General features: G+C 38.6%; 1 protein-coding gene across 3 annotated transcripts; it reads left to right on the forward strand.

Annotated features, from left to right (window-relative positions):
- Positions 1 to 3,490: 3,490 nt before the first annotated feature.
- gon4la (gon-4 like a) lies at positions 3,491 to 17,239 on the forward strand. Of its 3 annotated transcripts, none has more exons than XM_051873359.1 (29): positions 3,491 to 3,605; positions 3,956 to 4,148; positions 4,576 to 4,647; positions 5,357 to 5,565; positions 5,693 to 5,767; positions 6,489 to 6,539; positions 6,733 to 6,783; positions 6,867 to 6,965; positions 7,053 to 7,163; positions 7,385 to 7,549; positions 8,989 to 9,199; positions 9,279 to 9,380; positions 9,461 to 9,501; positions 9,727 to 9,836; positions 9,936 to 10,140; positions 10,301 to 10,387; positions 10,493 to 10,661; positions 10,890 to 11,019; positions 11,112 to 11,259; positions 11,675 to 11,791; positions 11,909 to 13,312; positions 14,316 to 14,409; positions 14,547 to 14,674; positions 14,798 to 14,995; positions 15,100 to 15,243; positions 15,323 to 15,556; positions 15,673 to 15,869; positions 16,708 to 16,810; positions 16,970 to 17,239. In XM_051873359.1, the coding sequence occupies exons 2-29, from the start codon at positions 3,977 to 3,979 to the stop codon at positions 17,084 to 17,086; spliced, it is 4,944 nt and encodes a 1,647-aa protein (XP_051729319.1). In that variant the 5' UTR covers positions 3,491 to 3,605; positions 3,956 to 3,976; the 3' UTR covers positions 17,087 to 17,239. The 3 variants fall into 3 exon arrangements, with proteins under 3 accessions (XP_051729319.1, XP_051729318.1, XP_051729320.1); XM_051873358.1 differs by having other exon boundaries at positions 3,541 to 3,711; XM_051873360.1 differs by having other exon boundaries at positions 3,541 to 3,711; positions 15,694 to 15,869.
- The last annotated feature ends 3 nt before the right edge of the window (positions 17,240 to 17,242 follow it).

Here is a 17,242-nt window from a genome sequence, read left to right on the forward strand (position 1 = left end):
GTGAACCTTTAACATATCTTACTTTGCTCAATATTTCATCAATTGACCAAGAGTTAAATCATCTTTTCACAAGGTTAGATTAAAAATTCAAAATACTTTTTAATTCTGAGAAAATGTCTGTAACCTGAAGAATTCAATGCGAGATATCAAACTGTTGTGGACAGCTGCCATGATGGAAAGTATCAACACGTGACATATTTTAGCCTCCCTTTTTCACAGAACACAGTGCAACTCCACAAAACCAGCTCTGAAAACCTCTGCTTTTAATAATGTTTCTGTCACTCACAATGTTTTTTTTCCTTTTTTTTGTCTTTCATGCTTTATTGTACAGGACAGTAGAGACTGACAGGAAAGTGTGGGGTGGAAAAGGACCAGCAAAGGACCTTGGGATTTGAACTTGGGTTGCCAGAGGTGCAGTTGCTCTATGCTTTAATGCGCTAATCACTAGGCCATCAGCACCGACTGTCACTCACATTCTACATTTTAAAAAAAAAAAAAAAAAAAAAAACCACACCACTACAAAGTGACTAAAACTTGCACAGATTGGAATTAAATGACTTTTATTTGACATTTAAAAATGAGTTTTGTTTGAAATTTAAAATGAGTTTAGGTGACCTTATAGCTGAAGTTTTTGGTTAGGGTTCTTCCTTTTTGGAGTAAGACTCCTCAAGACAGTCAATGGTTTGTTCAGAAGCAGCTCCAGGCCTTCTCTCTTGGATCTCCGAGGGGAAGAGCAGTCATTTGGGCCATCTTTCAGCTTTCTAGCTGACCCATTTCTCTTGTTTGTAGAACTGAACATTGAATTTGAAGATGTGGGTGAAGCAAAAGAATCCACCGGCCCTCTCCTTTCTGCACATAGTCCCTCCTTATGGAATAAAGACTCCCTCCGGCTGACGCTGGGACTGGCAGCCAAGGTCCGAAAGCCATAAGGTGTGGTGACCTTTCCAACATGTTCCAGAGACATGGCTGCACACGTCGAAGGGTCTGAGAGATCCTCTGTGGCAGATTTCTGCAGACGTTTCAGCTTCATCTTGGGGGTAAAACGAAGTTTGGCAGAAATGTATGGTGAACCAGTGGAAGGCTGATGTCTAGGAGACTCTTCTTCTGGGCTTTCTGGAGATAACAGCTTTTGTGTGTCCTCATCTTTTGACTTCTGAAGACACAGTCGAGGAGACAGCGAAAACTTTGGAGGAATAATAAACGTTGGGATTCTTCCAGGGGTTAGTGGTAGATTTTGCCTAGAGAATCCTTTGGGTGTCATGATGTTCTCTAGACTGGCTGCATCTGCTCCACAAGCAAACATTTCACAAACTTTATCTTCTATCTTCTCAGATACTGAGGGTTTACTTCACTTGTAAGAGGCCTTGTTTAAAAGTTCTGATGAGTAGCAGGTGAACAGTATCACATTTGATTGGTTGACAGCTGAAATTCCTCTCAAGTGCTTTTTTTTCTGTTAAAATACTTTCCCCTATACCAGGGGTGTCCAATCCTGTTCCTGGAGGGCCACTGTCCTGCAGAGTTTAGCTCCAGTCCCAATTAACACACCTGAACCAGCTAATCAAGGTCTTACTAGGCATCCTAGAAACTTTCAGGCAGTTGTGTTGAGGCAAGTTGGAGCTAAACTCTGCAGGACAGTGGCCCTCCAAGAATGAGTTTGGACACCCCTGCCTTATATCTACACTCTTAAAAATAACATTTAAAATGGGGTTTTAGCAGCAATGCCATAAAAGAACCATTTTGGGTTCCCCATTTAAAGTACTTTTCAGTGAATAGTTCTTAAAAGATTCATTGTTTTCTTAGTGTAAAGAAAAATGTAATAATCTGAAGAACCTTTAGTGCAATGGAAAGGTCCATGAATGTTAAAGGTTCTTAATGTAACCATCAATGGCAATAAATATCCTTTATTTTAAATAGTGTATACTGTCTCCTATATCTGATAATAAAGAGAGGCATCTATAAGAATCATTTCCCCCCAAAACGCTGTGGCACTTTCAAAAAACTGCACTGTTTGAGCATCCACCTTCAAATATCAGGGCACACACTACACTAGATACTCTATCCCACAATGCAATGTGCAGCTGATTCCATTTCCAATGTAAAGGGTGGACTCAACGTGTGCCATTATTATTTTTGAAAACGTATTATTTTCATTTCGTTGAAACTAGTGTTACACACTTTCCCCCGGTTTCACAGACAAGGCTTAAGCTAGTCCTACACTAAAATGCATGTTTGAGCTGTTTTAACTGAAAGTAACTTACACTAACATATCTTAAAATATGTCAGTGCTATTGTTTTGTCTCAAGATGGACACCAGTAATGTTTTTTCTAGTGAACATTTATAAAAGCTACTTAAATATCCTAAATGAACTAAGGCCTAATCCTGGCTTAGGCTACTCCGCTAGAAATTCTACGTTCCCAGAACATTCTCAGAACGTCCCCACTGGCGTTAAGGATGTTGTCTAGTAACGTTCCCAGTACGTTCAGAGACGGTCACGATGTGGAGTTCTTTTAAGGGTTGGAGGACGTTATTTGGTGGACCTTCAGGGAACATTCAGGACGTTCTGGGAATGTTTAGGGGACTATTACTATTACTATTTTAGGGGACTATTACTATTACTATAGGACGTTCTGTTAACTTCCCAAATATCCTCTTTGTAATGTTCTCGCGTGACCGTAAAAAAAACAAAATTGAACGTCCCCCTAAACTCATATCGGGAATGTCATTAAATGACCAACAGAGGACCATGTAGGAACGTTCAGTTAATGTTCCAAATATCCTCTTTGTAACGTTCTTATGTGACCATAAAATTGACCAAATTGGAATGTCCCCCTATATAATGAACCTTGAACTGCAGCACTTTCACTACCAAAAGAGGACATTTTAGGAAAGTCCCTAATATTATGTAAAGGTTCAGAATTTTTGTCACCTTTAGAGAACTTTTAGGGAACGTTGCGCAAGGTGACGAGAACGTCGCCTTCTACGTGGGTAAGCCCTGTCTGTGAAACCAGGCCTTTATGTCTCAGGCAGGCCTGGCTCCAGTTTTGAGATGTAGGGTGGGCCAATTGAAATTCCTGGTGGGCCCAGAGTTTTAACATTATTTTACTTTTTCCCCGTAAAAAAATGTTATTTTATAACAAAAGAGGCAGGTCTTGAAAGGGACACTATATTTACAGGTCTCAACGCTAAGGAGCTTTTACTAGTAGTAGCCTACATTCTGGTTCAGATTTTTACTTAAGTGATTTAATTACTTTAATTTTCACTGGTCCCACCATAAAAAAATAAACTATTATTAGTATTGTAATAAATATACAGTATAGTAAGCAAACAGTCAGTAATAAAATAAGAACAAATGAACAAATTACAAGCTATAGCACAAATAAATACAATCAGGGCAAGACTGAGAGGGTGGGAGCCCCTGGGCTTGAGTTTGGACCATACCTACGCTACAAATGTCTCGAACTAGAACATCATTAAACCGGGCTCAAATGCTGTACTCGAGGGGACTTTTATTTTCACATTCAATATTTCCGTTCCGTAAACCGGAAGTGACGCGCTTTTGTTGTGTATCTCGTCATTGCGTCGCTGGTGTATCGTATGTTGGCGGGTGTGTATAAAGTATTGGAAATGTTTATCATGTTTCGATAGAAACCTTGCAGCAAGATTAAATATGACATGCGGAATGTTCTGCTGATATGACCGTTATAATGGAGGTAACGTTCCTGTTCCAGACAACACTACTGCTGTAGCTTGTAGTGTAGAAAGCTGCTGTCGCTTAAACTTAGGAATTAGATAACAAAACAAATATTTATAGTATAAAACGCATGAAAAATAAATATATGTTTCTCTCGGACAATGGGCGTTATCATAATAATCAGAATTAAGACTTAAGTGTTATTAAGAAGCGAGTGTACACATATTTATTCTGTATCCTTATTTGACATTTTGTCCCTGCAGGTGTGAATATGGCATTGTAAGATGGATCAAACCCGAAAACGGAGATTAAATAACAGGAAAAATGGGCTTTCTCAGTGTAAAGTGGCGAGAGTTGAAGAGCCGGGGGAAGTTCCTGGGAGCAGAGATGACACTACAGGATCATACAGACACTTCAATACCATCAGAGCCTCCAGCCCACAATATGACAGTGCAAGTAAGACATGTCCAAAACCTAGTGAGCTTACCTACCTGGACAGCAGTTTTGTCTATTATATGTGCTCCTATATTGCCCAAATGCTGACTAGGATATCAGATACAGCCTAGATGTGCATTTCAGTGATGGTGAAAAGAATTAATATCTAAAAAATAAATATAAATACAATAAAAATAAATAAATAAACTAATACCAAATACACAGTATATTTCTTTCTTGCACATTCTTATGTTTTCATATTCATATTTGAATGTACTACCACTAACTGAGAAGTACTACGGACAGTGGCAGTTCTACTATGGTAATACTGTGCTATTCCAGTACCTTGACCAAATACCATGCTGTTAATGATTTATAGTAATATCAGAAAGTGTGCCTGTGAAGTCAGTGTCTGGATAATCTGAAACATTTGTGTGAATGCTGTCAGGTCAAGAACAACATGCTGCATGTACCCAGAAGCCTGAAGATGATGCTGTGAAGACCTTGAGCATGACGTTTGGTGAGTTCACAAAGGATTGTCCTCATTAGTGGTGTATTCATTGATAAATTGACCAGGGGTGCATTTCCCAAAAGGATTGAGCCTAATTTGATCGTAGAGAGTAGGGATGGGCGATATATCAGTAGACATAATGAAACAGATAGAGAAACTAATTATAAAACATTTGTGTAAATTACACTTGTACTGTAAAAAAAAAAAAAAAGGATATTTAATGATAATTATAATAATTATTTTATTTTATATACAAGTTAAAATAATATTTGTTTTAAATTCGTCACTTTCAAATGTTCTAACCCTTTTAATATTCCAAAGCCTCAAGCTTTTATTTTTTTTCAGAATATTGGTGAAATGCTGTAAACTTCTGTCCACAAAAATGGAAATTATGCGTATGTGAAAATAAATAATGGATAACTGGCACACGTTGTGTTCCTTAAAGCGTGTTAAACTTGCAGTGCATGCAAAAATGGAGTTCGATAATCACACTGAGCTGTTTCAGGATTTTTAGTTCATTTCGTTTAATTGTGCAGCCCCATTTTTTTTTATTTTAATTTTACATTTGATTTAATTATTAGCCTTTCATCAACTCATGAACCCGCAGGGATTTGCTGATCACTATTTAGGAAACCCTGCTATATATAAAACAATATCAGATGACCACACAAAACAGTCTGAAATGTGTTTAAAAATAAACCGCGTTGCTCTTTTTCAGATAAGGAACAGTGTGGAACCCGTGCACTGGGCCGAAGGAAAGGTTTGAGAAGAAAAAGAGACACAGCCGGTGAAGTAGAAACTCAGCAGATGGAAGTTGAGGATGAAATCCAGCCGGAGGTCGAGATTGACCAAGAGCTGGACAGAGAACTGGAAAGTAAATCTCGACAACATAACTTGACCTCTGCGAATGTTCGTAGCATCATTCATGTGAGTGTGGAGTGTTTATTCAAGACACTAGTTAGCGAAATTTGCTCAGGCATGTGAAGCCTTTCATAATCATCTCTTTGACTTTGTATTCAGCATGTAGCTCAACATCTTTACTGTCCATTTGCAGGAAGTGATTACCAATGAGCATGTTGTGGCCATGATGAAAGCAGCTATCAGTGAAACTGAACCCATTCCTGTGTTTGTGAGTATAAATGTTTTGTAATCAACTGCTCTGCTAAAAAGTGATTGGCAGTTTTTAAAGGGGTTATAAGATTCTATTTTATAAGTTAATTATTTTGATTATTGGGTGTAGTAGAATTTAAAAAAAAAATTTAAAAGGTTAACATGCTTTAATGTTCAAAAAACACATTATTTTTCACACACTGTACATTATTGTAGCTCCAGCAGAACTTCAGCAGAAAGTTTCACAGTGGTAAATAGTCTTTGTATATAGCTGGCGTCGTACTATCCCAGGTTAAGGAAGCTGACATCTGTAAAATGCGCTGTGCACAATCAAACCTTTGGTCTGTACTGCTCAGGAAGAGCTTTATAAATAAATCTTAACCTTTAAAAGCAAAAACGGTTTTGCTTTCGCATCCAAACTCACAGTGTCTCTGCGACATGATGACAATACTTCAGTTCACTGAAACCTTGCCTTCTTTCTTTGCTTGTGCTAACATTTCACATTGTGACGTGGCCATTTGAGGAAGTAATATCTGGACTTCGATCAAACTGTTTTAGGCAGGTCTGGATCTGTGTTCTCTGTTAGATAGAATAAATTGCTTTGTGGGAGACTATGAGCTTTGTTATTTTTCAGATTGTATACATGCACAAATGGATACATTACACACTAAAGGAAAAGAAAAACATTAAAAAGCATCATATGTCCGCCTTAAGCTCACACATTTCTCTCTGTCTCTCAGGAACCCAAGATGACTCGTTCTAAACTGAAGGAGGTTGTGGAGAAAGGAGTTGTAAGTTGCTTCGATTGTATAGGAGCTGTATTTACAGTAATCTATTTTAATTTTGCAGTATTTATTTTACAGTTACATATTTCAATAGCTACCTAACATTTCAGCTTGTTAGCATGAAATGTCCTCCATGAAAAATGAGACCTGAGACATAAAACATTAATAAATGCAATGAGGTGGGTTTGATGTTTTATAGGTCATTCCTGCTTGGAACATTTCGCCAATTAAGAAGCCATCGGAGGTGAAGGTAACCAGCAATAAATCATGTACAAGAACAGGATGATGCCGTTGTATGCAAAATATACCATTAAATGGGGTTTACGTTTACAGAAGGGACCCCAGTTTGTGGATATTCCTTTAGAAGAGGAAGACTCCTCTGATGAAGAGTATCGGCCCGATGAAGAGGAGGAGGATGAGACTGCTGAGGAGGTTGGAGAGAAAGATTTTTGTGTCATTTGATACTTCTTTGTCGCAATGGATTTGTAGAGACTGTGTTTGTGTGTGTGTGTATGGTAGACTCTTCTGGAAAGTGACTTCGAGAATTCATCTTCTCCACGGGGCAGTCGAGTGAACCTTCACAGATCACACTCTGAACATGAGGAGGACACAGCCAGCAGCTCCAGACTGGTAAGACTCTGCAGATGAACATTCTATAGCTAAAAAGTAATATAATATGTATTTTTCAACATTTTGTTGTTGAAATTAAAGAATTAAAGAAGCCATCATTTCATCCAAAAGAAGATTAAAAATGTTTAATGCAAGAAGCAGAATACAACATATGTAAAAGCTGAATTTAACATAGTTTAGATTACTATACACAAAAATATATTTTTTTACAATTTCTACAGAACCTTCGCAGATCCAGGCACCTGACAGTAGCTGTCACCCCAATGGGGCCTCCCCCACCACCACCGGCCCCCTCCAGGGCCCCACCAGAGTGCAGCTTCTTAGAGAAACTCCATGCGGTAGATGAGGAGCTGGCCTTCGGCCCTGACTGCATGGAGTCATATCAGGTGCATCTCACTTCACTCCTGCCATTTGTTCATTGGGTTGATGGTCAAACAAAAATAAAAATGAAATAAGTTGTTATTATATTAGCTGTGTCGCATTTCTATTTACAGTAGAACCAAGAAGTATCATCGTGCATACTGTCCCTCAAGGAAAACAATTTTTACTGAGAAATTTTGTTTTAGTTTGAGTTTATAAAACAAAAGATATACACTACCATTCAGAATTTTAGGGTTGGTAAGATTTTTAAATGTGTCTGAAAGGAGTCTCTTATGCTCACCAAGGCTGCATTTATTTGATCAAAAATTCAGTAAAAACAGTAATATTGTAAAACATTATTACAATTTAAAGGGGTTATGACATTAGAAATCAAATTTGCCTTGATCTTTAAACATATAAGATGTCTTTGTACCATTAAAACATCCTTCAAGTTTCATAGCTTAAAATGTCCTCCTCATTATAAACAAAGCATTTATTTAATCAAGCTCCAAAAACGGCTTGTTTTGAAATTGTAGGATCTGTGACATCACACAGGCAAATGAGTATAGTTTTACATCATCGCACCATAGGCCGTGGCCACTGGCATTCAGTCACTTAACTGTTGACATTTGCCTACACTGGATGTCAGCGTTGCGTCAAAAGAAAACAGAACCCACTATAATCACTGGATACAGTATACAGATGTGTGTTCAGTTTCTGGCATACTCCACACACTTGAGTCTGTCGACAACAGGACGTGAAAGAGCGTTTGCTTTGACGCGTCCAGTTTTTTTTTTTTTTTGCGACTCTCACAGCATCAAAAACTAGTCAGCATTTTAATGCCGTCCTGGATTGCGTCTAAGGATTATATATTTGTTTGGAGTATTTTGTTTTGTAATGGAGAGTTCACAAATAAACTTTTGTTGAAAGATTAAGCAGCCAACTGTATTGAACTGACAAGCCTTAAAGGAGCTGCCCCTTAAAAACAGATCATTTCAGACAGAGGGTCAGAATGAAGGTTAAAAATAATATTTTTTCTGCATATATATTTGTTTTTTTTTGTTTGTTTTTTTGTGCAAAAATGTTATTAATATTATAAGCGAACCTCAAGGAACATATTAAAATAATAAAAAATACATTTTATGACCTCTTTAAAATAGCTGTTTTCTATTTTTAATATTTCTTAAAAAGTAATTTATTCCTGTGATGGCAAAGCTGAATTTTCAGCAGCCATTTCTACAGTCTTTAGTGTCACATGACCCTTCAGAAATCATTCTAATATGCTGATTTGCTGCTCAAACACAAAACATTTCTTATTATTATCAATGCTGCTTAATATTTCTGTGGAAACCGTGATAGATATTTTTTTCATGAATCTTTGATAAATAGAAAGTTCAAAAGAAAAACTTTTATTTTAAATATTATTTTTAATATTTCTTAAAATTGAATCTCTATTTGGCATTAGAGTCTCAGTGGCGCTAATGGAGAGGAGAACCTGATTTCATTTCGAACGCGATCCAAACGACCACTGAGAGACGTCCCTCTGGGTCGACTGGAGGCGGAGCTACGTGCTCCTGACATCACTCCAGACATGTATGAGTTTGGCTCCGCCCCTGAGGACAGAGAATGGACGCAGTGGCTGCAGGGACTCATGAGTTCAGATATGGAAAATGAAGGTACGTACAGGCTGGAATAGTAAATATGCATGTGCTTCCTTAGATGTGTTTCTCAAAAATGCTTTTATTCTCTTGCCAGAGGAGGGTGATGATGAAGATGACCCCGAGTACAATTTTCTGGCTGAAATTGATGAACCTGATGTGGAGGACTATAGGAATGACAAGGCAGTGCGCATCACCAGTAAGTTCATTTAAGAGAAATGGTTGGTAGATCAATTGTGCTAGTTTGATATTAATAACCTTCTTTCCTTTGTTACTCAGAAAAGGAAGTAAATGACTTGATGGAGGAACTATTTGATGCAGTAAGGATTTTAATTCATATCTTATAATCTTATAACTAAGGATGTGCAGGAAAATTATTTTCAAAATTGACTAGATTTTGAAGAACACTACCAAACGATCAACTACAAAAGTAGTTAAAAAACCTCAATAATCAGTTAGGTAGTTGTGGAACTGTCAAGACCCATCCCTACTTATAACATGCATCTGTTTTTCTCTGTACTGAACTCTTTCTCCATTAACTGTAGTTTCAGGATGACTTGGGGGGTCAAGAAGAAGAAGGACATGAGGAAGAAGAGGAAAAAGAGGAAGAGGACAGTCCCCTGCAGGAGCCACCTGGCATTCTGGAAAATATTCAGTATGTCCATCCTCAGTTTCACAACCACCACATCATATACTTAGATGACACAACTGATAATACAGTTGCACTTTGAGGTGAAATGTTTGCTGTGTGTAGGTATGAGGACCCGTTAGCAGATGTCTTGAAGCAGCGGTATCGCACAGTACGGGAGCAGCTGGCAGCTGTGAGGAAACGGAAGGCTCTGTTGAAGAGTAAAGGAGTGTCTATACCTCCAGCCTGCCCTCAACGCCCCTCCAGCCCCATAACGTCCATGACCCTGAATGCAGCTCAGAAACTACAGCTACAGCAGCAGATCCAGCAGGTCTAGAAAGATTGATGCTTTCATTTGGTCAATGTAAAGAAGTGCAACTAACAAACTATTCTTCTTTGACTTTTAATAATTAGATTATTTATGTCTTTAAGAAGAAGTTTAGCAGTTTTTATTCATGGGCTTTTCACTGGCTTTTTTGTTTGTCCTGCAGCATGTGCAGCTCCTCACGCAGGTGAACATGTTGAGCAGCTCAGTCAAAGGTCTGGAGACAGAGGCTTCAACAAGCAGACAGTTCTTGGTGAGACGTACACACATATTTAAGAAACACCCTAGAACGTACACAGATACATGTTAATGTACAGTATCTATCGTTTTCTCTTATTTCCATTGTACTCTCTCTCAGTTGGAGCTGCAGATGTTTGCCCAGCGTGGAGAGCAGGCTTGCAGTCCAGCAGAGCAAGGCTTCACCAGCATTTTCAAAGCCTGCAACCTTCAGGGTGCTATTTCTCTGTTGGAGGAACTAGATCAGTCACCCAAGGGGGACCCTACAGTCCCGAGGTCATGTTTCCCTGGTAATTTATCTAAATGTGTCTGCCTTTGTATACTCTCACATATTCAGTGTCTGAAACCCAGATAGTTTTAGTCAATGTAAGTTAAACTACAGTTAAAAAAGTCTGACTTATACTCACCATCTGATTGTAGTAGTAACTGAGAAACAATGCACACTTTTTTGCCAGTTGTAAATGGAAACTTTCTAGCGTTAATCTTTTTACTCTTCATTTGCATGTTTAATGGTGTAGGATGTCAGTTTCCTGCTTCTTTGGCCTGGTTGATGGCGACTCGACCAGTGTTTCTCTACCCGGAGCTTCTTCCTTCAATCCAGCTGCGCCCTTCTAGATTCAAAGGACAGTTTACTTCAGCAGAAGATTGGTACTACACTCACGCATCAACCTGAATCATTATACATTCTTTAAAAAGGTACTCAAACAACACTGCTTTACTGATGATCTCTCTGTCTTTAGTCTTGTTGTTCTAGGTCATAAGCACTTAATAAGTACCCTACACCCACTGCAGATGACTTGTCGCTATCTGCTTGCTGCTAGGAGCTTTGTCAGTTTGAAATCACACATTCGCGAAGCATGCCATAAGCCCTTTCCCAATGTCATCAAGGTGAGTGAATGAACAGAATATAGAAAAATGATCATGACATTGTGACATATTGAAAGTTATGATGAAGTGATCCTTATGATTTAGAGGGAAGAAATATGTAGGCTCATTTTTTTAGTACTTGAAAATATACTCTGCATGTATAAAACTTGAGAAATTTTACCTAAGTGAAAAATACACAACAGATTTGCAATATGCATATTTATTGCACAACTACATATTTCACCACAAGTTAGAATTTCACACTGATCAGATTTACTCAGATCAGACACTCATCAGATAACACACAGAAGTGTCTCCAAGCGTAAACACTTTTAACCCCTGTGTGACCCTTTGAAAAATTTCCATGGGTAAATATCTCACCCTCAATATGAATATGACAGCACTTTTAAGGCTTTTTTCCCCCCACATTTTTCAGACTTACTTTTTGGCGGGGAAATGCCCCTCCATGCCCTTAGCCTGTAAGAGAGTGAGTCCTTGTGACCAGCGCCCCCCAGTGGAGAGAGAAAAGAGCCTCATGCCTGCTTGGCTCTCGGTATAACTGCCTATACTCTTGCTCTGTTTTTGTAAATTCTTCTGTTCTTCATTTTCTGTATCTACCAAGTGGTGAAAATCAGATTTAAATGTAATCTGTAACCTTTCTCTCCTGTAGACAAACCTTAAGTGCATTTATGAGCATGTAAGAATGTTTAACCAACCATCTGGAAACTCCAAGCCTTCCGATCCGGCAGAAGAAGCCACTGAGTCTTCAGGTCCAGAACCAGACTATAGCTTCTCTCCAGGCACATGTTACCCTCCCAGCCTTCCTGAAGACCTTGCTAAGGCACTTGAACCTTCACCTCAGGGTCCTTGCAAAAAGAAAAAAAACAAGACTTCTAAATCCATCAAGCCTTTAAAACCTCCTCCATTAGCTGAGGAGCTAGAGGTGGTTCTCAACCAGTTACCAACAATTTTACCAAAAGCTGTTACAGTTTCAAGTCCGTCGCTTTCCCACCCTCCTCATGTTGCACCGGTTCTGAGATCAAAAATGAATCCATGCTTGTTTGGAAATGAAGCTATGAATGGGCATGTAGAGAGAGCGATCATACTATCTAGCATGCCAAACGTGTCTCCAGTGGGACGAAACCTAGGTGGGGCAGTTGTCACTTTACCAACTGCTCCAGTCCCACCTGAACTGAGCTCTTCAAGGGCTGTTCTTGTGAAAAATGCTGTAGAAACACCAATGGGTGTCTCTGGTTCTCCAAAGGGAGCTCAAGTTGGTGCAACCCAAGGGGGCGTAATCATCACTTTACCTGCTGCTATGACACCAGAGCTGAATTCTTGTTCTTCAGGGCATATAACTGTGAACCAAACTGTGCAAATTGTCACCTCTAATGTTGAACCAGCCTCTCCAAGAGGGTCAAACCTCATCATTACTCTTCAACCGCCTCCAGTTCCCAACACCTTAATATATCCCACCCCCATCATAAAGACGAAAGCCTCATTGGCTAAAGATCCTTTTAGTCAGCGCTGTGGCACACTGCTTAAACTTATACCGAGGGACTCTGGTGGTCTAGCTCAAGTAGGTCAAAAACCTCTTAATCGGTTTCTTCTCCTCCCTCCAGGCTATGAGTTTGCAAGCAGTAGCTTTGGCCATCAAACCTTAAAACACTCATCAGCTCAGAATAGCACAGAGGTGAAACACAGTAAGCAACAGAGAACACCAGACAATTTCCACAGCACTGATGGGCCACAAGGAGGACCACCACAGATGTCCTCCATTCAAGATACTCTTACTGAGTGCTTACAAGAAACTGCATCAGCAGAAGAAGAGCTGAATAATGATGATGGAGTTGAGAATGAGGTGGACTCCAGAGAGCTGTTTCTCACACTTTCTGAATCCTCTGGGAGCCCGACGCCCAGCATCAACGGGGAAGATGCTGACATGGAGATGGTTTTGGGCAGGAGAGAGAAACTAGAGGAGCAGAAAGCAAAAGAAAGACAAGGTAGCAGTAGGCAGACTGGGGAGAAGGAAACGGGTGGAGCTAACGATGTTTCGTCTGTGCCAGAACTTCAGGTCAGATCATTTTAACGTTTGTCATGATATTATTGAACTGAATACTAATACTGAATACACATTTTTTAAACCTCACAAAGCCTTGTCTCTCTGTTAAAGGGTTAGTTCACTCCAACATGAAAATTCTGCCATTAATTACTCACCCTCATGTCGTTCCAAACCAATAAGACTTTCATTCATCTTCCAAACACAAATCTTTTTGATGAAATCTGAGATATTTTGACTGCCTTTGCAACTTGATCTTTGACGCCTCAAAAAGTTCATAAAAAGGTCGTAATACTAATCCATATGAATCAAGCGGTTTAGTCCAAATTTTCTGAAGAGACACTTTATATGATGAACCGATTTAATTAAGGCTTTTACTCACATATAAACTTGCTCAAACGTGCTGTTTAACCAATGAGGTTCATTCTCGTGTGTTACACAACGCGTTTGAGCTTTCGGAAGACGTTTTTTCTAATGCGTCATTCCAGTTAGGTTGTGCTGATCAAGGTTATGTTCACTGATCAAGATTTATATGTGAGTAAAATCCTAAATGAAATCTGTTCATCATAAAAAGCGAATGAGTCTCTTCGAAAAATATGGACTAAACTGCTCAATTCATATGAATTAGTTTTACAGTGTCTTTGTGAACTTTTTGAAGTGTCAAAGATCAAGTTGCAAAGGCAGTCAATGAAGGAACAGATATCGCTCAGATTTAATCAAAAAGATCTTCATTTGTGTTCTGAAGATGAACGAAAGTCTTACGGGTTAGGAACGACATGAGGGTGAGTAATTAATGACATAATTTTCATTTTTGGGTGAACTAACCCTTCAAGAACCTGTCAAGAATGTGTCCTGTCATATTTCACTCCAAAATCAAAAACCTAAAAATTTTATTTTTCTATTTTCTGTCTTTTTTTTTTTTTTTTTTTTACTATTTACTGAAAAGCTGAAGTTCATGTATTTTGTATTAATGAGATGTTTTCATTTAATCAATTAACCTTATCATTGTAAACACCAGGAAACCATGGAGAAATTCTCACATCTGGCCACAAAGACAAAATCTGAAAAAGAAGGAATACTAGATGATGTTAAATCAAACCATCAACCTTCAGGTCAGTGCAGTCATTATATAGGAGTACACCAAAAACAAGATTCTGTAGCTGAAAAAAATAGCTGTAATAGCAGGCAGGCATATTTACAGGAATGCTTATTAATGTTAATCTAAACTGAATAAATGTGGCACTCTCAGGTGCCCATCGTACCCGCACTGAGGAGATGGCTGCGGAGACCCCTTTTGTCCTTCACAATGATGCACCTGATGACGATCCCTACAGAGATGCTAAAGATGTTGCCTTTGCCCAAGCTTACTTGGAGAAGGCAAGAAATATTTAGATGTGCACATATAATATTTATATTAATTGCATAGTATTTCTGCCTGTCAGATTTTTTACAGGTCCATATTCAGTCTGACATGTCCCAGAACTGTCTGTCTGTCTCCAGGTATATGAGGTGCTGCAGATGGTGCCAGGAAAGGTGGACGAGTTCCTGTGTGTTCTGTCCGAGTTTGAGAAAGATCCAGAAAGTCGCACGTCACTAGAGCTGCTGACGAGACTCAAGCCTGTGCTAAACGACTGGCCTGAACTGCTTCAAGATTTTGCTGCTTTCCTGCATCCAGATCAAGCCAGAGAGTGTGGCCTGGTAGAGGAGAATTAGCAATACTTTCATATGCATGGCTAAATATAGCACACGATCATAAAGTTTCATGGTACAAATGTGATGCTTTTCCTAATGTGTTGCTTTAGCTGGCAGAACAGCAGGCGTTTGAGCGCAGCAGACGGTTTCTACGCCAACTAGAGTGTACTTTTGGAGAGCAATCGGCACTTTACAGGAAGGTGGTGCATATTTTACAAAGTGGTCCATCACAGGATCTTGCTGACTTCAAAGAGGTACTAAAAAGTGCAGACAAACAGTCCTACCTTCTTATTGTGACATTTTAGCATGTCATCTCTTTCTTTTTATTTTCAGATGAAAGCTCAAATAACATTGCTGTTCCGTGATCACACTGACTTACTGGAGGAATTCTGGGAATTTTTTAAGCAGCTATACCCCCAAGTGCAAGATGAAGATCATGCAGACAATGTGGAAACGAATCAGGGCTTGGAAGAAAGCCAGCCAATCAGAATTGTCATACCAGATAAAAAAGTGGAGCCAGTCAAAACAGCCATTAAACATAGAAGAAAAAGAGACAAACATGCTAAGGTATCACACGAGGAGACCTTCTCCTCTTATAGTTCACATTTCTTATATATTCAATGTCTATATTGAATTGTGTTCTCTGATTTTTCCCTGTTTTATCTGGCTTTAATCTAACACAGTATATAATCATAATCTCTCAGATGGCAGAAAGGAAAAACAACAAAGCCAAGAAAAAGAGTGCAGAGTTGGAAAAGGAGGCAGCTGAAGCTTCTTCAGTGGACAGTCAACAGTCTTTATCTAATACCACAGGAAGCTCAGTCTGTGCCAAAAATATCTCCCGCACACCAAATGGGAAAAAAGTTGTTCTCTGGACAAGGTTAGAATGGTTGTGCAACATTCATGTCTGACATAATACATCCCTTTTTTTTTGACTGTAGATCATTTAATTTCAGAAATATTTTTGTTGTTATCAGGGTTCTGTGCCATTCAGAACTGAATTGAAGGGCCCTTCAAGTCCTTAATTTAAATAAAGGTAGCAAACAGGATGTAGAATTAAAAAGTTACATTTGAGATCAAGAATATAGATAAATTGATGTGCTGTTAGTTCACATATGGTCTTACTTCTGGATCCATTAGATTATTTTAAAGATGTGTTGCTACTAAAAGATATTGAATCATGTGACACTGATGACTGGAGTCATGGCTTCTGCAAATTCATCTATGCAATCACAGGAATAAATAACATTTTAAAATGTATTTACATATAAAACAGTTTTTAATCGTCATAATATTTCACAATATTGCTGTATTTTACTGTATTTTTAATCAAATAAATGCAGCCTTGTTGAGCATAAGAGACTTCTTTCAAAAACATTGAAAAAATCTTATTGACGCCAAACTTTGAACAGTAGTGTGTCATGGAGTAAATTGTCAAATTATTATCTTTTGTCACTTGTGGTGGACAATCAAAATTTGTGTAACTGTTTTTTTTAATTACAGATCAGTAATTCTTTTAAATTCAACTTCTATTCAAATTCTCAATAATTAACTGAATGAAAGCTTAATTTCTGATTCTTGCGCAACCCTGGTTATTTATTTATATGGGTAGCTGACTTAGCTTTGTACCTCTACAAAAGTAAATTTTTAGCACACGTTTAGATGTATATTCATGTTATAAAATTAATGTATCTGTGTTTTGTTTTTGTGATGATAAGGGAGGCTGACCGTGTGATACTGACCACCTGTCAGCGGAGAGGAGCTAAGTCGGCCACGTTTCATGCCATTGCAGCCCAGCTTGGCAATAAAACAGCCAGTGAGGTTTGAGCTCTTTCTTTCACTTTCAGAGGCTTTTTCTCACAAAGATCATGGCTGAGTCACATTTCATTTAATCCATCTAATCCAGTGTATACTGCAGTCAGCTCAACCATTATAAGTCACATCTTACGAAAACAACCCATTTTTCCCTTTTCTCCTTAGGTTTTTGAGCGCTTTCAAGACCTCATTAAGTTGTTCCGCAAATCCAGCAAGTTACGTCACGCAAGCCATTCGGACACGGAGCTCCAGTGCAGTACAATAGAAGATGAACCAGACTGAGATTAAAATTGTGCTGAACAATAAGACTTGAACAATGACTGCAGGCTGGACCTGCTGCCTGAATTGATTCAGAAACAACACTTTTTTCCTGATGAACTTGAACAAAAGAAACACCATATTATATTAAAAGGATAGTTCACCCAAAAATGAAAATTT

The sequence above is a fragment of the Ctenopharyngodon idella genome, chromosome 19, assembly GCF_019924925.1.
Source record: "Ctenopharyngodon idella isolate HZGC_01 chromosome 19, HZGC01, whole genome shotgun sequence".
NCBI lineage: Eukaryota > Metazoa > Chordata > Actinopteri > Cypriniformes > Xenocyprididae > Ctenopharyngodon > Ctenopharyngodon idella.

Coding starts and splice junctions, on each gene's coding strand:
- gon4la (XM_051873359.1), top strand. CDS start 3,977: ATGGATCAAACCCGAAAACGGAGATTAAATAACAGGAAAAATGGGCTT. Junction 4,149..4,575: donor CCCACAATATGACAGTGCAA/GTAAGACATGTC, acceptor GAATGCTGTCAG/GTCAAGAACAACATGCTGCA. Junction 5,768..6,488: donor CTGAACCCATTCCTGTGTTT/GTGAGTATAAAT, acceptor TCTGTCTCTCAG/GAACCCAAGATGACTCGTTC.